Genomic DNA, 23,718 nt, shown 5'->3' with positions numbered 1-23,718 from the left:
TAATAATAATAATAATCCTTGCATTTTGACATAGCGCCTTATCACGTGGTTTTGAGACGTCTCAAAACGCTTCACAGAAGATTGGCGTCGAATCGCTTTCCAGGGTAATAGTCCCACCCACGAAAAAAATCATTAAAAAAACTCGGTCACTTCATCCACGGCTGTCTGTGGGACGCCGCTGTGCGCAATTGGTTGCCGCGTTTCGCCCCCAAAATACAGTCAATCCACTTTACAGTGTGTTCTGTGAAGCGCTTTGGGACGTCCTCCCGACGTGAAAAGCGCTATATCAAATGCAAGGATTATTATTATTATTATTATTCTGTGAATTGCTTTGAGACGTCTCAAGAGGGATGGAGGGCAGGCTGGGGTGGGGTGGGGGGGGATGACCAAAGACTTGGTCAAAGGAAGGTTGTGGAAGCACAGCCCGCGATTACTTAATTGGAGAGAATCCCCCCCCCCACCACCACCACCTCTTTTCGTCTGCACGATCTTTAAAGTCCACCTGAATAGGTACAGAAGTCTGGGAACTAAGTTTAACGTCTCGTGCAAAAGATGTCGCCCCCAACCATGTAGCGCTTGTCCCAGCGCTGAAGCGTCAGCCTAGACTATGAGCTCAAAAAGTCTTGAGGGTAGAAATGACCTTGTCTTTCCCTCGTCTCCTTCGAAAATGAGTCATCTCTCCCCATAATTTAAATAAACGACAATGAAATAACACTGTAAAATTGTCTACGCTATTCCCAGTACTCACCTTTCCAGTCACAAATAATTTACCAACTTCCAATCCTGTTACTGACCCATAAATTCACAACCTGGCCTCAAAGTCAAAAATTAAATGCACAAACCAACTTTATGGACATTGAGAGTGGGATTGGGATCAGACACTCATCTGTATATTCCTCATCAATAAATTACAAAAATCGTAATCTTTCAACTATATGGCATTCCATCTTTAACACCCCATTTGCAATCCCAAGGTCCATGCAGCAGTGATGCAATTGTAACTTTCAGTCACATTGTAATTCTGTGTGCCTGTGTTTTTTTATATTTGGTTACAATGTTTAAATAAAAGGAAAACTTGATTTTTTTTAAACATAACGCTTTATTTACAAAACATCTTTGTCAAACTTCTATAAAGTGCACAAATACTCAACCAGTCCACTTTGATTTCATAGTTAATGAGTAGGATACATAAGGGCACATGATTTTTGCTGCGGAAACATCTACACTGTAATCATGAAGAAAAAAAGATCCGTAAATAGACTGGCAAAGAGCAAGGAAGGGTGGACAGAGAAAAGTGCTGCTGTGAATAAACGTAACTAGGAAGTTCGCATAGATTGTGAAAAGAATGTGTTGAATAGGTTACTTGAGCTGCAAAGGCAAGTTGTAAAATAACCAAACCTTTGCAGTTAAAATCATAGAAATCACTTTGCTAAAGACAAGACCATTTAGCTCATTGAGCCCATGCTGGTGCTAGCAGCTCCTCTATTAGAGCTAACTACAGTAAAACTTGCATAAGTCTTATCTTTATAATCATATAATCGCTAAAGGTATACATGCACCCAAGTCCCATCCAGTTTCCTACCAAAAAACACTTAGATTTCTTTACACTAGTCGTATTTTATAAATCAGATAAATGTCTAAAGTGTAATGGTTTCTTGGTCTCAAATGCTATGCACATCATCTCCTAACTCGTGATGCTGCTACTTCATTTACTGGCTTTACTAAATTGCGGAAAACAAAGTCTTAACTTGTCATCAAATGTGCACTTACCGGCTGCATTGAATCACAGGAAACATAGCCTTGACCTGTCACTACAAGCACTACACTTATTGGCTACATTGAAGTAAGCAAGCGTAGTGCAGATTTCGTATAAAATCTGACTTATAAAGTTTGCCTGTAACTCATACTCTACATAAGGTATATTCAATGTTATGATCCAAAAATGATACAACTTATGTGCGTTTTACTGTATTCCAACCCTTATTCCCTTGCTCCCTCCCCATACCCTGAATATTATGTTCACATTTAGAATTATTTCAATCTTTTATTTATAAAATGAAAATGCATTAAATGAAATGTTTAAAAAAGCTAACTACTTTTTTTCCAATATTAATAACAAAAGCAATGAAACACAGGTGCTTAGAATGAATGTGTTTGTTTCAAATCACCACACAGAACACTTTTCAACCGGATTCATCGGTGCTCCTTTGCGACAATGAAACACTCTTCCAAATTCGTCAAATTGAGAAACACTCCCAATGACCCTGATGAAAGAAAAAGGAAGACCATCAAGGAGACTTAATAATAATAATCCTTGCATTTGATATAATGTCTTTGAGATGTCTCAAAGCGCTTCACGGAATATACTGTACAGTGAATTGATTGTAGTTTTGGACGAAACAGCTTTGTCATACCCATGCCCATTGCTGCTAAGTGTACTGCTATTCATTTACAATTGATGAAAAATGAACTTTTGCTAATTGTTTCAAATGTCGTTCATTGATACCCAAATGAATGTTCTGCCGAATTTAAAAAATACTGTACAAGTGTATTCATCTTAACTTTCAAAATATGGATTGAACCATAAAAATATGAAGAGGCAAAACTTATCATGGGCTCAGCTATCAATAAGTTGACAAGAAACCAACTTTCTTCTCACGTATAGTTCCCTTACTCAGGGAAAGATTTGGAATTAATGGTGTCAGTGAAAATTGAATTAACAACAACTTGCATTTACATAGATCCCCTCATGCAGGATAGTGTTCCAGAGTGCTTGATAGTGATGGAGCATGATGCCGAGCCAGGTGGAGGTGTCCATAGGCACAGTCGAAGAGGAAGGTCTTCTTGAAGAAGACTTCAGGATGTGGCAAGACAGAGAGATAGAGGAAGAGTGTTCCAGAGTTTTGAGGTGTGGCTGAAAGTGCAGCCACTGATGGTGTAACGGAGGGCACGAGGGACAAGCAGGAAGCCGGAGCCAGTCGAGTGGAGGCAATGGGTAGTGGGTTGGGGAGAAAGCAGGTCAGAGAGGTAGAGCAGTGTCAGGGCATGAAGTGATTTGAAGATGAGTTTGAAGATCCTGAAATCAATCTGATCGGTAATAGGGAGCCAGAAAGGCGCTTTACAAATGTAATTTTGTATTGTATTCTTCGTAGAATTTTGATGCTGTTGTTTCAATCTGAATCAGGGGGATCAAAAGTGTGTTGAAGAAATGAAAATCAAAAGTAGAAGCGATATAGGAATAAAAACAGAGAGCAGCTGTTACTACAGCTTGACCGTTTCAAAATATGATCCTTTAACCTTTACTGTTGAGTAAAAGCAGCTCTCTTTTCAGTCTGGCAAGGAGAACGAGGGGAAGGCAGAGGTTTGTCTGAATTATTCCTGTCATGCATTTAAGCTTCGTCTTTGACTGCTCCACTGATTTGTGTTTTTTTCCAAATCATTGATCTTTTTGTGAGGAAACAAACCGTTTATTTCTCATCTAATTAAAGCAATGGAGAACTGGTACATTTAACAGATTGTATTTCTTTGCTATTTCATAACGTACTAGAAATAACTTAATTGTTTCCATATTTTCATTTCAGTGTGAATTCGCTCGTGTGCACACTGCAACAACAATAACAACAACAAAATTACATTTGTGTAGTGCCTTTCATGTCAGGCGGATGACCCAAGGCGCTGAACAATCAGTGTTTCGGACGTGAGCTGGGGGTCAGGCATCGGGGGAGGATGGAGAGCAGGGGGGGGAGAGGAGGAGGACCGAAAGTATGGTTGAAGAGGAGGCACTTGAGACGGGTCTTGAAGGAGGCAAGGGAGGGGATGAGGCAGAGGGACTCTGGGATGGGGTTCCAGAGGGTGGGGGCAGAGTGGCAGAAGGCCCACCCGCCAATGGTGGGGCGGGAGACGTGAAGCAGGCCAGAGCCCACTGAGAGGAGGGAGCGGGCAGGTTGGTAGGTCGCAGAGATAGGAGGGAAGCAAGATCATGGAGGGCTTTGAAGGTGAGGAGCAGGATCTTGACCTGTATCCTCTGTGTGATGGGAAGCCAGTGGAGTCGGGCGAGTAAGGAGAAGCTGTTTGTGGAGATGGTATGAGAGGTAGGATCTGAACCATTCAAGGACAGAACATGAACATGGTGGGGGCGGATTGAGTGGTCAATGATAGCGAAGGCAGCAGAGAGGTTGAGGAAGCAGAGGGAGCCCTTGTCACAGATGGACAAAATGTAATTTGTCACTTTGACCAGAGATGTTTCTGTGCTGTGGGCAGCACAAAAACCTGAATGGAGGAGTTCTTGAAGGGAGTGGTAGGAGAGAAGCTGGGAAGCAACGACTCATTCCAGGACCTTGGAAAGGAAAGGGAAGTTGGAGATGCAGCAATAGTTTGAGAGCGGGGATGGGTCCAGGGAGGGTTTTTTAAGGATGGGGTGATGATGGTCGTTTTTAAAGGGGTAAAGTAGGACTATTGAGGAAGTTCAGTGGACATATGTGCAATAGAAAAGAAAAGACCAATTATTCAATCAAGTGGGTGTTTCCTTGGGATTCATAAAGAGGAACACTTTGCTATTCTTGCAGGCATACTGCTAAAGGTGGCATTGCTAGAAGGTAAATGCATTACGTTCCTCCATTATCTGCTATAAAATTAAATACATGAGCAGCATGGAAATTGCAGTTCTCTTAAAGATCTCAGTGTCCTTGGAAGTGGAAAGCAGAGCAAGAGGAAAAGTATTAAAAAGGAGTGTTGTACTTTTCCAGAAATACCCACATTGAATTTTAAACATAATCATTTTCATATTAATATTCATGTGACCAGTACTAATCTCAGTGATGCTCATCATATCGATCACTGGCACAGTTTATTTGGCACTTTGCCATTATTTTGTAAGGCAGCCCTCAAGCAGACATTCATATTCCTCCTGGACCCACAGCATCCAGGCGGAACCACACAGATTGGGGCTAATAATATGAATTAATTACACTAATCAGAGTTAATGTAGGTTAATTGGAAAATAGACTTTCTTCCTTAAATCAGAAGAAAAAAAACTGACTTATGAAACTTGAGGGAATACAATTTTTACACCATTAGGGAGTTGGAAATATTTTAAAATTGAAAATGAGTTTTCAGTCCTGCATAACCTACAACTTATTAAAATTAAATAAGCACTTTATACATCACTGTCAAATGGGGCAAATTCTATAAAGTGCTTAACTGAGACACAGATGCTATTTATTCCTTGTTACCCATTTAGCTTATTTAAATGCAACATCTTTAAGAAGCCATTGCTAGTGTTTCTTCTTTATCTTTATATTTGTATCCTATCCTCGGAGGATATCCAGTGACTGTTCACTAGATTAATGACTGGACTGATAATAATAATTATTATATAAATGCAAGGTGTTATTGAGTCCTGTAGCTAAATTAGCATAGCCTGACATACGGTAGACAACCTTCCGACTCAGAAACAAGAGTACTGCCAACTGAGACAAGGTGACATCAGTAGCCTCATAAACAACTCTACCAAGTATGGTACCTGTAATATTCTGGGGCATGTTTGTCAGTCAGCAGCTGCAGGTAAATGGACTGTGATCTTCTCTTCATACACCAGTTCTGATGAGAGAGCGGAACAGAGATTCAAAAGCTAATAAACGTACCATTATGTCGTTTGCATTAAAATAAAAGTCTGTCATTAAAATAACACAATGTTGCTCTGTGGGAAAACAGAATGGTTATTAATGATCAGTATTCATGAAAAAAGTGAGTCATTTGTACAGGGTGTCATTATGTGCCTTTGTGTATAGCATTTTAATTGATACATTTGCCATTCCGAACACATTTTCCGCAACATTTGCAGTAAATTATGGTTCATCTGGAAGCTGGTGAAGAAGATGCACATTTCAATGACCTGACAGAGTTCTGTGCTTAATTGCAAAAAAAAACTTTGTTAAAAGTAGCAATGGGCACGTTTCCAAAGAGTTTCATCAGAGCCTTGTAAGGCTGGTTTTGCGTGTGGGTGATACTGAAAACAGGATTTGAAAGGATGTGGTTCCTGCTTGACATGATCCCACACACTGCAATCGCAATCCTAGCATATCTTCATGGCCAGTCAGGCCAGACACTTGCCCTAAAGGGAAGTACGGAGAATCAGAGAGTGAATCATACTAAGCTGTTCTTCTGCGACTGGTTTCAATGTGATACTGGTAGGGGTTTCGAACTCAGTTTAATAATAATAATAATAACCCTTGCATTTGATATAGCACCTTATCACGTCTTCAAGACGTCTCAAAGCACTTCACGGTGTAAAGTGAATTGACTATATTTTGTGGTTGAAACGTGGCAGCCAATTGCGCACAGCAGTGTCCCATAAACAGTCATGGATTGAGTGACCAAATTATTTTTATTTATTGGCAGGCGATGCCGCAATAGAGATTCAATGAACGTGATGGAGGCAACAGATGCTAATAAAAGGAACCAATTCAGCATGTCCTGTTTTGTGTTGGTTATACAGTAAAACTCGTACAAGTCTGATCTGTATATATTGTACAATCGCCTAAGTCCTGTTCAAGAGTTTATATTCTATGCAAGTTTGACATCACACATATTTTGCTTAAATCATGTTATTAAGTGTACAGTCCCAACTGATGTGACCTATGTGAGGTTTACTGTTAAAAAGCTCAACCTTCCAACATATGACTTGCTAATAGCTCATTAATAAGGAAGTTTGGAATCCTCACAGCGAGCACAACATATAACGTACTATGGTCCCATTTCTGTTCTGAGTCATTGAATGGTTCTTATGTAATGTAATGTACTACACTAAGCAATGTGAATCTGTTTTGGCTACTCTGTCCAGCTGGATCTACAAACAGGCTTTATGGAAGAGAAATACTCTTCAAAGCTAGCACTGTGTTTTAAAGGAGAAACTCAAGACAAACAATGGAGCAAGTACTCGACTTCAAAAGTATTTGCCCCTGGAGTTCCCTTCCCCTTTAACAGTTTGAATATTACAATATTATTTGACATCACATCAAAGAGAATAAACCAACTCTTTGATTTTTGTATTATTTCAAAGAATGCTATTCATAAAGATTAATTTCCTTTGTGCCATTCCGAATTCCCACGTCTACAATAATATACTTTATACAGATGTTGAGCCAGAATGCTTAAAAAAAACATCTCGTCTTAGATCAGAACCTGCCTGCCACATAATAGCTTCCTTTCATTGTTCTGATGGCGTGTCCTTTCAGAGCACCGACTTCAAACAGAGTTCAAAGAGAAAAGCTTCATCTGCGTCAGGCTGAAATGATCAGCTTTGAGGCGAAGCAAGATTTGTGTTTGATTTTCTGCGTGCCCTTGGTGATATAAAGCAAAGGTTCAAACACAGACCGGCAGAGGGGGAAAAAAAAGCAGAACTGAAAGCAATAACGTCATCACAATGAATGTGACTCCCTGCACCCCATTAACAACAAGTAGATGCAGAAGAGGGCAGCAAAAATAGATCTTAGTCTAGTCGTAGAGTTTTAATGGGAGAAGGCACGGTCATGTGATTTCTCCTTCATTACCATTGCCGCTTTAGTACACAGACAATATTCCAGTCATTGAAAAGACATCATACTCCATGTAAAAAAACAACAGGATACCCATGGATTATGCCACTTAGTAGTTGGTTTTAGCCTCACATCACCTTGCCACTGTCAAGGCAAGGCCATGTGCTTCCCACAGGGAAAGCTAGGAAAATTGCAGAATGAGTCACCCAGCAGTGCTCTCATACTTCCCCCCACCCCGACACGCCTCCCAACCTAAAAGGTTATTTACAGAATAGCATTGACAGAGGCTTGAAAGCAAATAAATTGTTCACAGTGCCAGATTTCTGGCTGACGTCCTCTTATGGAAACAGCTGTTAGAGAAAACACGCAAGAAAAACTAACTTCACAGAAAATCACAGAAAAATAGGCCAGTGTGGGGCATAAAAATGTCACCAAAGCTATTCTGAGCAAGAAACATATTCTGTGCCAAATTACGGACAGCTTCGCTGGGTGGGTGCCCAGTTTGTGCAGCATTTAAATGCAGGTTCCAATATTCAGAGACAACCTTCCATCTCACCACATTCAAGTTTTAGCAGAATACTGTGTGATTGAAGAGCAGCGCTTATTTTTATTAAAAAAAGGGAAATTTAAATAGGCAGAGCCACGACTTTGAAAAATGTCAGAGCTATGAGTTTTCAATTGCTTGCAATAAAGTACTCCTGTTTCTGCCAAATAGATTTCTTTATCACTTAAAATAGGTTCATCTCCTTCCCCAAAAGTTCCCATCCTGAGTGAGTCACTTGATAGCAATCCGAGGCTCTAGTCCAGGCCTATAAAATTATTCTGCTTTAATATGCAATATCCATGCCGATTTGCAGAACATTGTTAACTTCAAAAATGGCAACTTGCATTTATATAGTGCCCATCAGGATACAAAAACTGGAAAACCAGCTCCCAAATTAAGACTGAATGTAATAAACTTTTAACTTTAACCTTAACTTTTAAGGCAATTGTTTTACAGACATCGACTCGGTAGAACTTCAGGCCTTGAGAGCAGGAATCCTGGGCTGGTTTTGTCCTCCCTAATGGAAGTGCTGAATCCGCTTGAGATAAGAATAATAATAAGAGGATGCAGCCAATGCCCCAGTATCGGAGGAGAGGGTAGAGAAATTGGATAAGATAAGAATAAACCGAGAGGAGGTACTAAAAAGTTGTTGGTGCTCAAGGTAGATAAGTCACCCAGTCCAGACGGGATGCATCCTAGGTTACTGAGGGAAGTAAGGCTGGAAATAACAGAAGCTCTGGCCACAATCTTTCAATCCTTGAATACTGGGATGGTGCCAGAGGACTGGAAGGTTGTAAATGTTACTCCCCTGTACAAAAAGGGGCAGACAGATAAAACCGGGAACTACAGGCCAGTCAGCCTAACGTCAGTAGTGGGGAAACTTATAGAGACTATAATCCAGGACAAAATACATTTTCACTTAGAAAAATATGGGTTAATAAAGGACAGCCAACATGGGTTTATTAAAAGCAAATCGTGTCTAACAAACCGGATAGAGTTTTTTGATGAAGTAACTGAGAGGGTGGATGAAGATTGCGCAGTTGATGTAGTTTATATGGATTTTCAAAAGTGGTTTGATAAACTGTCATATAAGAGATTTGTAAGCAAAATAGAAGTCCCGGGTGTTAAAGGGACAGTGGCAGCGAATTCTGGGAGATAGAAAGCAGAGAATGGTGGCGAACGTTTTTTCTGACTGGAGGGAAGAGTGCAGTGATGTCCCCCAGCGGTCAGTATTGGGACCACTGCTGTTTTTGATCTATATAAAATGACCTGGACTTGGGTATAGGGAATACAGTTTGCACCTGATACTAAGCGAGGAAAAGTAGTAAACCGTGAGGAGGATAGTAGCAGACTGCAAATGGACATAGACAGTCTGGTAACACAGACAGACAGGTGGCAGATGAAGTTCAATGTGGAGAAATGCAAAGTGATGCATTTTGAGAGGAAGAATGAGGAGAGGTAATATAAGCTACATGGTATAATCTTAAAGGGGGTGAAGGAACAGAGATATCTGGGGGTTCATATAAGTAAATCTTTGATATATGAGATACTAGGCTTTATAAGTAGGGGCATAGAATACAAAAGTCAGAAAGTTATAATAAACCTTTATAAAACACTGTTAGGCCTCAGCTAGAGACTATGTTCAGTTCTGGGCACCACACTTTAGGAAGGATGTCAAGGCATTGGAGAAGGTGCAAAGAGATTGACCAGGATGGTACTAGGAATGAGGGACTTTAGTTATTAGGTTAAGAGGAGACAATAAAAGTTTCCAAAATTATGAGGGGATTCGATAGGGTGAACAAGGAGAAAAATTTCCACTGGCTGGTGGGTCGGTAAATAATAGTTGTTAAAGGAAACAGAGGGGAGGTGAAGAGAAATGTTTTCACACAGCGAGTTGTTGGATCTGGAATGCATTGCCTGAAAGGGTGGTAGAAGCAAATTCGATAACAACTTTTATTTGGGGAGGACAAATTTGCAGGGCTATGGGGCGAGAGCATGAGTGTGGGATTGAATTGGATAGCTTTTTTTAAAGAGCCGGCACAGACATGATAGGCCGAATGGCCTCCTTCTGTGCTATATAATTCTATGATTCTATGATAGTCCTTGCAATTTGATGTAGCGTCATTGAGGTGTCTCAAAGCGCTTCATAGAATATACTCTAAAGTAAAGTGGAGTGACTGTGTATCTTTTGGGTGAAACGCAGGAGCCAATTGTGTACAGCAGTGTCCCACATACAGTCATGAATTGAGTGACCAAATTATTATTTAATTTTTTCAAGGGATTATTACCCAAATCAGCTCACTCAGCAAAAAAAACAGGAATTGAACCCTCAACCTTCTAATCTGCATGGGTAACCTTACACCAGACTGTACCTTTATACTCACACTATGGCATTAGTGCTGTCAGATGGATCTGCAGAAGGCTATATCCATTCACTGGCCAGTATTTCTCAGTACATATATATTCCTGTCACACTGTGTGCATTCAAGAAAAATGAATAGCAGCCTTCGAAAATCTTTGCGGTTAATAATTCATCCTCTTGTTAAACAAAGAAAGAGTGAAGATCCGATCATAAAATATCTGAGAGGAAGTCAATTATACTTCTAGAGTCATAGAATAATAGAATTTTACAGCATAGAAGGAGGCCATTCAGCCCATCGTGCCTGCGCTGGCTCTTTGAAAGAGCTACCAACTAGTCCTAGTCTTACCCCATATCCCTGTACATTTTCCCTTTTTAAGGATTTACCTAATTCCCTTTTGAAAGCTATTATCGAATACGCTTCCAACAACAACTTGCATTTATATCGCGCCATTCACACGGGGTAGTATCCCGGAGAGCTTCTTTCTTCCACCATCCTTTCAGGCAATGCATTCCAGACCATAATAGCTCTCTGGGTAAAACAAAATTCTCCCCTCCCTCTGGTTCTTTTGCCAATTATCTTAAATCTGTGTCCTCTGGTTACCAACCCACCCTCCAGAGGAAACAGTTTCTCCCTATCTACTATACCAAAACCTTTCATACTTGTTCAGCTTTATGCCCTCCACTCTCCCCAATCTCGACCCCCAGCTCGGGTCCGAAACTATCTGTCCAGCGCCTTGGGATGTCCTTCCAACATGAAAGGCGCTATACACATGTAACTTTGTTGCTGCTGTTGTTTATTAAGTGATTTTTTTACCTGGGCGAATGCAATAAAGACAAGTTGCTCGTGAGTATACTTCAGTCCTGGGAGTGGATGCTCAGGGCCATGATCTCGGATCCATTTCTGGTAAGCCTGAAATGTAACGTAAGGCAAGAGGACTGATTGATAAGAGGTATCTATTAATGATAATTAAAAAAATGCATTTAATATAAGAAAAGGTGATTTCACTTACATAGTACGCAAGTTTGAGTCCTCCCATGTCAGCAATGTTTTCTCCAAGTGTAAGTTGCCCATTGACCTGTAGAGGGCGACCAAGAAAAGCAAAGGAAATTACAGGCACAGTACACTTCCACCTTTTATACTTCTTATCTATTTTGTTCCACCCACAAAATACACAGTCATCACACGTTACAGTATAGCCTGTGAAGGGCTTTGAGATGTCTCAATGACCTGATAAGACCTTTATCAAATACAAGGATTATTATTATTTGACCCAGACGGCATCTGAGGACTCACCTTAGACATTGCAGTGGACCCCTAGCACTGCGCTGGAGTGTCAGCCCGGAATATAAGCTCAAAGTCCTGATTAGGGTCTTAACCACACAGTTAATAAAGTTCTAAGCAAATATTCTACCAACTGTGCCAAGCTGACAACATTTTGGCTGTTCTTCTGAGTTTAGGTTTATGTCCCCTTGGTTCTAGATTTTGTGTCCATCCAAATCCGAAAAAGTTTATTAAGGTTTGTGTCATCCTTACCTACTACTTTTAAGATATTGAATAGTTCCCCAAGGTTTCTCTTCTCCCCTGTTTAGAATGGGAAAAATCTCACAAGGATCATTTTAAGAATAATCTTTGCATTTGATATAGCGCCTTATCACGTCGTTGAGATGTCTCAAAGAGCTTCACAGAATATACTGTAAAGTGAATTGACTGTATATTTTGTGGGCGAAACGCGGCAGCCAATTGCGCACAATTTAATTGAGAGTGTTGTCATCCCAGAGCTTTTAGGAAAAAAATATTTTTATACAAATTCCTCTGGTGCATTTTTCAGGGCAGAGCGAACGACTGTGTGGGTTTGAGTTAAAACTTTGAGTCAAGCAATTACGAGATACTCCTCACTGCGTTTAACTCTCACTATTAACTAGTGGGGTTCATAATTGTAAGCGTCCCAATCGCATGGGTGTGACAAAAGACAGACTCAATCTATCCGTCATTGTAGGACTCTTAGAGGGAAGTAGTTCACTGGGTTCATTCACAGTTTATTGATTATTCATTCACAGTTTTGAGAACGAAAAATGATTTATATTGGCTATTGATGGAAGACCACCTCATGAGGCCACACTGAAATTATAGGGTCAATTTAACATTGTTCATCTTATTCTACACTTAAACCCTGACTCAACGGACTAATGGGGGTGGGGACTGAGATCTAATCCAGTGATCCTGAATTTCCAGCTAAGAGTAATAATAATGGTACAGGCATTGTAATTCCTTCAATTCCACGAGCCCAAGATATTAATAATAATAATCTTGCATCTGACATAGTGCCTTATCACACCGTTGAGACGTCTCAAAGCGCTTCACAAAATATATTCTAAAATGGATTGACTGTACTTTGTGGGCGAAACGCAGCAGCCAATTGCACATAGCAGTGTCCCACAAACAGGTCCAGCTAGGTTTGGATTCCAGATACCCAGAGTTCAATTAAGCCGGAGGTTTACTGTATCTAAATAACATAACATATAGGAGGAGCAGGCCTCTAATTCTTCTGTATTCTATATTCTAGAGAATATAGGCCCAAATTGGTCAGCCTATCCTCATAACTCATCCCCTTCATCCCTGGTACTAACCTAGTAAATCTACGCTGCACACCCTCCAAGGCAAGTAATTCCTTCCTTAAATAAGGAGACCAAAACTGCACACAGTATTCCAGGTGTGGTCTCACCAGGGCCCTACACAGTTGCAGCAAAATGTAGTGTCAATTCATGGAGTGAGGGGAGACAGTTCATGGAGCAAAGGGAAAAACTGAGGACTTACCCTCTGATCGTAGACGGTAAAGTTTTCATACAGGTTCACAACGCATTCTGCACGCTCTAGAAACTTGTTGTACGATTCTTCGGTCCACCACTTTTTTAGATTGCCGTATTTATCATAATGACTCCCTGAAACAAAGGAAATAATAATAATGCTTGCATTTGATGCAGCGCCATACCATATCGTTGAGACGTCGCAAAGTGCTTCACAGGATACACTGTAAAGTGGATTGACTGTACTTTGTGGGCGAAATGTGTCAGCCAATTGCACACAGCAGTGTCCCACAAACAGTCGTGGATTGATTGACTACATTTTTATTTATTTATTTATGTTGAAGGTATTACCTCCTGGAAAGCTACCCGCCAATTGACTGATTACCGGGTTCTTACTTACTGCTAGGTAAACACTGGGTCACGATCTTTCCAACATCTATTTCATGTCATTTCATATGAAATCCAACATACAATTAGTGGCCAAAGTGCATCAGAGTAATGTAAGTGAGAAGCCTCCACCATCCTCATCCCAATGACTGGAGCTCTGAGCAGGGGCAGCAGCACTTCTGAGTACAATACAATACAAAATTACATTTGTAAAGCACCTTTCACGTCGGGAGGACATCCCAAGGTGCTGAACAGGAACCGCTACTTACAACTGTGAGTCATCACTCGTCACTCCTGTTCCAATCACTGCATATTGGAGCTCGAGATATCGTGTAGACTATAAAGCTTCTTGTGGTCAGATCTCAAGCCTTGGCACTTGCCTCTGTGCTATCTTTTTCCAAGTTTAATAGGGACTGAGAGAAGAAGCGACAGGCAAGGATTTACATAATCTGAATGCGTGCAGAATTAACAAAAGCCCCACTTGCTCTGTACAAATGAACAGATGAATAAATGATAAAGGTTACCAGCTAATTTAGCAGATGATTAACTCTGAGTCACCCTTTGTCACCTTCAAGCCCTTTTGACTACTGGAAGAGAACCACTCAACTTGCCGGGATTGTGTATGGCATGGCTAACATTTTACTCGTGGTATATTCTTGTACTTATTTTTAATGTCCGTGATTGCAATTTTTTGTTGATCTTGACTTTTTCTCTTGTTCTCTTTATTTGTTTTTTTTCTGCAGCAGTACACATAACCTTCCAATCCGTACAGTAAAGGTTTGAACAATTACAAGGGTTTTTTAACCCCCTAGCAACCTGTCTGCTACCTCCACTTTGCCTACTCCATCATTGGCGGGCAGGCCTTCAGCCTCTCTGCCCCCACCCTCTGGAACTTCATCCCACAGTCCCTCCACCTCAGCCCCTCCCTTGCCTCCTTCAACATGCTCCTCTTCGACTGTACCTTTGGTCACCCTCTTACCCCTCCCTGCCATCCACCTCCTGACATGAAAGACGATATACAAGTGTAATTTTGTATTGTATTGTACTCAGAAGTGCTGCTGCCGCTGCGCAGAGCTCCAGTCATTGGGATGAGAATGGTGGAGGCTCCTCATTTACATTACTGTGATGCACTTTGGCTACAAATTGCATATTGGATTTCATATGAAATGACATGTTGGAAAGATCGTACCCAGTGATCGCCTAGCAGTAAGTAGGAACCCAGTTGTTAGTCGATTGGCGGATAGCTTTCCGCTAATCCCTTCAAAATAAATACAAATGTGGGTCACTCAATCCACAACTGTTTGTGGGACGGGGCAGTGTCTCGGAGCACTTAATAATGGTGGAGCCTGATGCCAAGCCGGGGGAGAGAGTAGGTGATCGTAAGCACAGTTGAAGAAGAAGATCTAAAAGAGAGGAAGGAGGGGGCAAGGCGGAGGGATTGGGTGAGCGAGTTCCAAAGCTTCGGGGTGTAGTGGCTGATGGTGATGTGGAGGGGACAAGGGACAAGCAGATTATAATGGGAACACAAATACCACCTCTGCTCCTGCGGTTTGCGAAACAGAAAAGTACAAGACATTGGCAGAGACTGACCATACCCCAATCATCATATCCATGCGTCAACTCGTGTCCGAATATGGTTCCGATACCTCCATAGTTCAGCGACCTATTGATAAATAGTTGATAGATATTCATTGAGGTTGTAGGGCATTCCTCAAAAATACATATCAATCTGACCCCACAACCTTCTCATTTCTTCCCCAAAGTTAATAAGACCTCTGAACCAACAAACGACTGGAAAGGGTCACACCAGCAATCTAAAACCCATAATACTTGCACATTACCCTAAACACCGCTCACATCTAACCCACACTTAACCTCTCACCTACTGACAGACACACAAACTCCCGGGGTCTGTCAGACCTGTGTCAAAATGATCACCACAATCTAAACCTGTCACTGTATATTTCTGACGTGTGTAGTTTATAGAGAGGGCAATCGACAGCTGGTTATCAGGGAACGTTTTTGAGACAAAGACACTGGGATTAATTTAAGAAACAGCTTGATGTAATCGGAAGATGGAAGAGATGACATTATGGAAGGATGAGGTCAAATGGACTGGGCCTTGTTCATGTGAATTTCTCTTGTGACCTTGTATCGTGAGAGAAATTACATGTAAACTTTCATGAACTCAGTGAAAGCATACAGCCTTATTACTGTAATTACTCATCATTTGAAATACTCACTGAGGAAATTCAGGGTCGTATAGCGTAGGTTGTAGGATTCCAGCCGGAAAGACTAAGGAAGTGAAGAGAGACTGAACTGAGCCCAATTTCATTACAACATTTTACTCCCTGATGAATCTGCTTAATTTTAGTTTAACTTATTTCAAAAAAATTACCAGGGGAGGGAAAAAAAATCCTTAAAGAAATAGTAATCATAGAGCAGGAGATGCTTGTTGTGGGTATTTGTAAGTCAATAATGACACACATTTATACCTTAATGTGTTATGCGTATATAGTAAATAAGTCCATAAAGTGGTGTTTTAGACCTGCTTAAATACTGTATCAATGTAGCATTTGAACTCTGGTCTCCATTGGGTATAAAGAGCCACAGAGATCCCTGCTGGGGTTGAGATCAACGATGAATTGTTACCACTCCCACCAGAGACACAAATAATGAGAATCAAATCCAAACGATCCAAAGTCTTCATGGCAGCAACACCCGGGTTAGACTCCGCCACTCTGAAGCTCTCCGGGACGCTACCCCGAAGGGTGCTATATAAATGCAAGTTGTTGTTGTTGTACCCCTTACATGGCGGAGTAACTTGACAAATCACTCGTAGCACAAGGCAAGCTGACGGCTCCAACTAGACAATAATAATAATCCTGGCATTTGATACAGTGCCTTATCACGTCTTCAAGACTTTCCAAAGCGCTTCACAGAATATACAGTGTATGTTTTGCGGGCGAGATCACCCTCTGTCACAGGGTCAGCACTTTGCCCTAACAGTCTCCGAATGAGAGGAAAAAGGAGAAAGTTATTGTACGTCAGTCGATGGGCTTTTAATTTGCACAAGTGTTATATTCTCTTTTTTTTTCCTCCAATGTCTTTTAAAAAAAAGATATTTTGAAAAATGAGAGTCATTATTGAGCAGGTTTGAGGACAGGTGTAATGTGTGGATGTCTGAACAGGGATAGATGGGACGAGTTGCTAATTGTCTTTGGAGTGGGAGAGTTGGGCAGTGGGTGTGTGTAGCAAATGGAGCTCAGTGCCCCTGTGGGTCAAGTGTATATTTATAATGAACTACACAATTATATTTGATGACATTTGTAGCTCCCACACACTGCAGCACAAAATGCAGGAGGTCAGAGAAAAGTTCAACTTGAAATTTAAACTAGTATTTTCTGCACAGAAAACCCCTTACCCCCCACCACCACCCCCACCCCCGTCTCCCCCCCCACCCACCACCAACACTTTTATATTTTATGAAATCCTACACAAGAGGGTTTTAAATTAAATATAGACCGTGTATTCCTGATTGTTCTGCTTTTATCATATGCTGAGTTGGTAATAATTGCTATTTATCCCAGGAAAACAACAACTTGCATGTGTACAGCGCCCTTCAGACAGGGCAACATCTCAAAGCCTTAACATAGAGAAGCCTTAAGCTGAGCTGGTGGAAGGAAGGAGGTGACCGTAAGCACGGTCGAAAGGGAAGGTCTTCAGTCATGATCAAAAAGAGGAGAAGGAGGGGGCAAGGTGGAGGGATTAATGGAGAGAGCTCCAAAGCTTTGGGGCATAGTGGCTGAAAGTACGGCCGCCAATGGTGGAACAAAGAGGATGAGGGACAAGCAGGAGGCCCGAGCTAACCAAGCGGGTAGTAGAGTGGGAAGAAAGCAGGTCAGAAATGTACGAAAGTGCCAGGGTCTGAAGGGATTTGTAGACGAGTGTGAGGACAATCATTTCAACTAAAGTAATTGCTGCATTCTGAATGTAGGTTCCATGGACGGAGAATGAAACTCCTTTTTTATTTGGATACAAAGGCTTTTTGTGGCTTTGTGAGAAAAATGTGTTTACTGGATAACCATTTGCAATGAAATGATTTTGACATTGAGCTACTCACCCATCTGGTTTTGGGTTGACAAGTAATAAGCATTTAGAGTCTGAGGAGGAAGAAGCCATCTGGAGAGTGAAAGGAAAAAGATATTTCCAATTACAAATTGGATCACAGACCCCACCATATTATTTCAGCACAAATACACGAGGGGCTTGAGAACCTATCATAAAGTTAGTGGGTTATGGCAGAATTGGAAGAATTTAATATCCCAATCAGTCTTTAAATCCTAGTGAACTTGAAAAAATCAGTGTCATCACTGTGAAAAAAAACGTGGTTGGCATTCATTACCAAGTGGTGCTCAATTTATTTATCTCTGCAAATTCCATCATTTCACATAGCTTTCATAATAATAATAATTTGAATAATAATCCTAGCATTTGGTACACTGCGCCTTTCACATGTTATTTGTAGGTGAGCACGGCACAGAGTAATTAATGTCCCCTCTTTGATTATTAGCTATTAACTGGAGTTAGATTAGAAGATCAGCCATGATTGAATGGCGGGGCAGGCTCGAAGGGCCGAATGGCCTACTCCTGCTCCTACATGTTATGTTATGGTTGAACCAACAAAATAAATGTTTCTTCATTTAATATGTCTTGATTTGTGGCATAAACCTGCGCTATTTTGTGATATCTATGATTATTTTGTTGGCCAACCAAAAAAGATTGGCCATCACTGGGCTATACCAAATTGCAAACAAATTCTTCACCATTAATATTAGCTGTTTTTCAGTGAATGCCAGGAAGTGACTGGCAGCCTAGCCATCACCCAGGAAAGAGAAGACAAGGAAAATACTCACGCTGTCTTATCCACTTGCTGACGGATTTTCTTCACCGAGACTTTGATGTTGTACCTTATGCTGTTAAGAATGTTTTTAAAATACATCTTCTCATTTACTTCGAACTGAAAGAAAGAGCAACAACAATAATCATTTAGATGGGGCCCTTTGCACAGGATAGCGTCTCAGAGCACTGCCTGGTGATGCGGGTTGAACACCGAGCGAAGGAAAAGAGAAAGCAAGAGGTGGCCATGGGCCACAGTTCAGGAACCAGATGTTCATGAGGGATTTAAAGACAACAACAAATGACATTTATGTAGCTCCTTTCACGTCGGAAGGACGTCCCAAGGTGCTAGACAGTTAGAGGTTTGCACCCGAGCTGGAGGTTGAAATCAACAGCTGGAGGGTGTGGGGGTAGTGGAGTGTGGCCGAAGGCATGGCCAAAGAGGAGGGTCTTGAGATGGTCCTTGAAGGAAGCAAGAAAGGCAGAGGGTGGAGGCAGAAAAGCTAAACGCCGTCCACCAATGGTGGGGCGGGAAGCGCAGAGGAGGACATGGAACAGGCCAGTGCCCGCTGAGAATGTATGCGGATGACACCCAACTCTACCTCTCTGCCTCCACCCTCGACTCCAGGACCACTGCTGTCCTGACAGAATGTCTGTCAGTCATCAAGTCCTGGATGAGAGCTAACTTTGTCCAGTTGCACGTCAACAAGACCGAGGCCCTCCTGATTGGCTCCCGTCAGCACCTCCTCACTTCAGGTGCTGACAGCATCACCATCCATGGTTGCACACTTCACTTTGCTAAGCCAGTCCAGAACCTTGGGATCTTGTTTGACCCTCAACTATCCTTTCTACCCCACATCTGCCCCATGATCCGCTCTGCCTTCCCTCACCTCCGCAACATTGCCCGGCTCCGCCACTGTCTCATACCACAGGCTGCCGAAACCCTCATAGATGCCTTCATTACATCAATACTCGACTATGCAAACTTCTTGCTTGTCGGCCTCCCCAACTCCTCCCTCCACAGGCTGCAGATCATCAAGAACTCTGCAGCCCATGTCCTCTCCCACACCAGGCTCCGTGACCCTAACACCCCATCCTCCACTGGCTTCCCATCACACAGAGGATACAGTTCAAGATCCTGGTACTCACCTTCAAAGCCCTCTACAGTCTTGCTCCTCCCACCTCTCCGACTTCCTAATCCCCTACCACCCTGTTCGCTCCCGCTCAGTGGGCTCCGACCTGCTTCACATCCCCCGCCTCGCTCGCCCTATTATTGGCGGGCGGGCCTTCCGCCACTTTGCACCCACCTTCTGGAACTCCATCCCACAGTCCCTCCGACTCGCCCTCTCCCTCACCACCTTCAAGATCCACCTCAAGACCCTCCGCTTCGACCACGCTTTCGATCTCCCTGCTTCCCCCCCCTGCCCTCCACCCTCCCCCACCCCGACCCCCAGCTCAGGTCCATAATTCTGTCTGTCCAGTGCCTTGGGACGTCCTCCTGACGTGAAAGGCGCTATACAAATGTAATTTTGTTGTTGTTGTTGTTGATGAGCGGAGGAAGCAGACAGGTTGGTATGGTGTTAAGGGGTTGCAGATAAAGAGAGGCCAGGGTGGAAGGGGCTTTGACAGAGACAGCAAAATGATGGCACAAGGTGCCAAACATAATGATAGCACGCTTGCTTATAATGCAATTAGGTTATTAGGATACAAAGAAGGTTACAAAAAGCAGCTAAGGGCCAAAGAGTGCCCATCTTTAAATCAAAATATTATTAATACTCACGCCATATTCATTATCAACAGCTTCATTGATCAGCAGAAAGTCTGGGTAACCCACCATTACCATCATGTACCGAAGCTGCAGGTAGTAAAAGGACGTTTGATTTTAATATACAAAGGCTTCGATATTCCCCACTACTAAAACCAGCAAAAAACAAACTGAAAATTGTTGTTGAACTAATAATAATAATCCTTGCATTGATATAGCACTTTTCACGTCTTCTAGACGTCTCATAGCACTTCACAGAATGTACTGTAAAGTGAATTGACTGTATATTTGTGGGCGAAATCTGGCAGCCGCTTACGCACAGCAGCGTTCCACAAACAGTCATGGATTGAAGTGACCAATTTATTATAGTATTTTTTCTTGAGGGATTATTATCAAGCGTGTGGAGTAAGGAAACTTGTCCAAGGTTTTGCCCTCCCGGGAATCGAACCCAGGTCTCTCACTTGAGAGATGAATGCTCTAAACACTGAGCTACAGGACTCCTAATACTAGCTTGGAGAGAGAAGGGAGAGAGAGAGAGAGAGAGAGAGAAAAAGAGAGAATGGAGTGAGAGAATTCAGACAATTGAGGATGTACAATTGATGCTTAGGGCATTGTCCGATTATATAATTGTAATATACAGAAAAAATAGTCAATTCACTGTACAGTATATTCTGTGAAGCGCTTTGAGATGTCTTAACAACTTGATAAGGCACTGTATCAAATGCAAGGATTATTATTATTAATATTATTATTATCTTGTGGCCCTGGCGGGAAATCAAGGGTATTTGCTAGAGTCGATATGAGGATAACCTGCAACAAACTAAAAACCATCGTGACACAGTGTCTGAAACCGGAGAGCGCTTCGGAAAGTAGCAACACTGACCAGCAAACTATCAATAAAACTATAAGCGAATAAGTTGAAGGAATTTGATAAGATAAATGAGCAATGCGACAGAATTCGCCCTCTTTGTCATACACTCATTGTGAGAAATTACAGTCAAAATGTTAAATGCTTTTATGATAGCTTTGGCCAGACTGCCCTTTTGTTCCAATGCGTGTTTGGTATCAGATGGAAATAATTCAAACAGAACATACACTTGTAATCTAATTACAGAAAAGAACCAGCAATGATGTACTGTGATTGATCTCGGTCTGCCTTCACATCGAAACTAATTATCGAATGCAAAAATCCCTTATAAAACTACAATGTTATTCGGTACAGCTTAATGATATTTCTGTGGGATTACCACGGCAGACCTTGGCTTCTGCTGCTTTCTTTGTCTCAGCGTCCATCCAATCTAATTCTTCCAGCCGGCGATCAAATGCGTGCTTAACATCTTTGATGAGTTGTTGGACCTCATCAGAACAGAAATAAATCAAGAGTTAGGCAAGGTACAACTTGGTTTGGGTCATAACTCAAGACAATGAAAGCATTCTGCTACTATTGCTTGTATTATATATCGGGTGCTATATAAATGCAGGCTGTGTTATCAAATCTGCTTCCACCAGCCTTTCACACAGCTCATTCCAGAATGTAAGAAATAAGAACATAAGAATTTGTGGGGCAAAAGAAGACCAAAGTCCATCCTGTTCCCCTTCCACCATCCTGGCAGTCGCTTGACATGTCGTGTCTATATAATATATCCCGACATATTATTTTCTACCACAAATCGATCTAATTTGTTCTTGAAACAAACAGCAATTTCTGCTTCCAGCATCCCCCAAGGGAGCCTGTTCCATACATTTATCACTCGCTCACAGAAGAAGTATTTTCTGAATTTACCCCCTTCAATAGAATCACAGGGGAAATTGTCCGTCATGTGGGGTAGCGTCCCGGAGCCCTTCACAGTGGCGGAATCTGACCCCGAGCCAGGGGAAGAGGGGAGGTGACCGTAAGCACAATCGGAAAGTAAGGTGTTTAAACTGAATTTGAAGGTGGGGAGTGAAGGAGCAAGACGGAGAGATTGAGGGAGAGAGTTCCAGAGTTTCGGGGCGTAGTGGCTGAAGGCACGGCCCCATAGTGGAGCGGAGGGCATGAGGGACAAAAAGGAGGCCGGAGCCAGCCGAGTGTAGGCAGCAGGTGGTGGAGTGGGGGGTAAGCAAATCGGATAGGTAGGGAGGTGCGGAGGCAAAAAGTGATTTGAATGAGAGGATCTATATAATATAGATATATTATATAGAGGATCTATATAATATATCCCGACATATTATTTTCCTTTCGGTTATTGGGAACCAGTGGAGCCTGGCAAGGACTTGTGTGATGGGGGTACGGAGTTTCGTGCAGGTGAGTATCCGGGCGATGGAGTTTTGAATGGATTGGGTTTTGTGTATGGTGGAGCTTTAAAATGTAACTTTGATAAAATGTTAAAGTGCTAAACATTCCCGGCTTCACATCTGGAACCTTGATCTTAACGGGAGAAATCTTTACTTTTATTTTGCTGTTGGACGAAAAATATTCTTCGACAAAAAGCGCCCCCAGGACCATCCCGAACTGCTTGTTGGCCTGGTTCAGGCATATTTTCCCCAGGTCCATGGGCTTTTCTGTGCCGTCCAGCTCTTTGGAGAACTCGTGTATGGCATCCCTGAAAGGGGTGGACAGATGCTCGCTTAGACCCACCACGATTCGCCAGATCACGTAATTGTGCAGGATCCTGAAAGTAATAATAATAATAATCCTTGCATTTCATATAGAGCCTCGAGGTAAACTTGCCTACTGTGTCACCTTGCTCAGGAATTAAACCCGGGTCCTCTTGCTTGCAAGGCCAGCACGCACTCTCCTAAGTTACAGTGACTCCAACAGTCCAGAACAATCACCGTTTTAACAGCAATTGACACCAGCTCACCATTTAGAGTTACTCCTCTGATATAGTCGAGATACCGGCTTTCGTTAGTCATCAACAGAACCATCATCTATTTCTGTAGCCCACTCTATCCGCTCCTTTGACCAACCAAAGCTAAAGTCCTATATCAAGCCAGTTATGTAGCGGTCTGACTTGTGCCCTGTGTTAACTTTATGAGAGCATGTTGTACTCAGAAATTTGCAACAAGAGTCACTCACAGCAATCGTATTGGTAACTGAAGTACGTCATAATTCCTTGCAGGAACTAAGTTCCAACGCAATCTACTCCTGGAGGATAGATCCACTTCCATTACTGGTGTGACTGCCCTATATGTGTGGCTAGGATTCCTTATAAAGGGACCCCATTGAACACATTAACTATCCTCCCGATGTGAAAGGCGTTCTATAAAAACAATTTGTTGTTGTTGTTGAACGTAAACTAGAGCCTTGCATCGCTGCCCTAATGTACTTATCATTTGAGGTGTGGGAGGCAGAAAGCCTGTGCCACTGTAGAAAATCTTGCTCATTTCATTCACATGTTCACAAACAAATTAATTGGAGCCACACATTTTGCACGATCTG

At 42.0% G+C, this 23,718-nt stretch overlaps 1 protein-coding gene across 1 annotated transcript in view; it reads right to left on the bottom strand.

The window, feature by feature from the left end:
• Positions 1-1,093: 1,093 nt before the first annotated feature.
• The window catches only part of LOC103184421 (endothelin-converting enzyme-like 1), a 37,525-nt gene continuing 14,900 nt past the window's right edge, over positions 1,094-23,718 (bottom strand). Inside the window, exons 7-18 of the mRNA XM_007902391.2 lie at positions 22,726-22,948; positions 21,555-21,653; positions 20,313-20,387; positions 18,550-18,653; positions 17,757-17,815; positions 15,877-15,928; positions 15,229-15,296; positions 13,257-13,381; positions 11,452-11,517; positions 11,256-11,351; positions 5,522-5,598; positions 1,094-2,264 (exon numbers count right to left, since the gene is read on the bottom strand). Of these exons, the coding sequence (XP_007900582.1) occupies positions 2,165-2,264; positions 5,522-5,598; positions 11,256-11,351; positions 11,452-11,517; positions 13,257-13,381; positions 15,229-15,296; positions 15,877-15,928; positions 17,757-17,815; positions 18,550-18,653; positions 20,313-20,387; positions 21,555-21,653; positions 22,726-22,948 (1,144 nt within the window). The 3' untranslated portion in view covers positions 1,094-2,164. The remainder of the gene's footprint in view (positions 2,265-5,521; positions 5,599-11,255; positions 11,352-11,451; positions 11,518-13,256; positions 13,382-15,228; positions 15,297-15,876; positions 15,929-17,756; positions 17,816-18,549; positions 18,654-20,312; positions 20,388-21,554; positions 21,654-22,725; positions 22,949-23,718) is intronic.

This window comes from Callorhinchus milii, unplaced genomic scaffold (genome assembly GCF_018977255.1).
Source record: "Callorhinchus milii isolate IMCB2004 unplaced genomic scaffold, IMCB_Cmil_1.0 Scaffold11, whole genome shotgun sequence".
Lineage (NCBI taxonomy): Eukaryota > Metazoa > Chordata > Chondrichthyes > Chimaeriformes > Callorhinchidae > Callorhinchus > Callorhinchus milii.
This window is presented reverse-complemented; position numbering and strand designations above follow the sequence as displayed.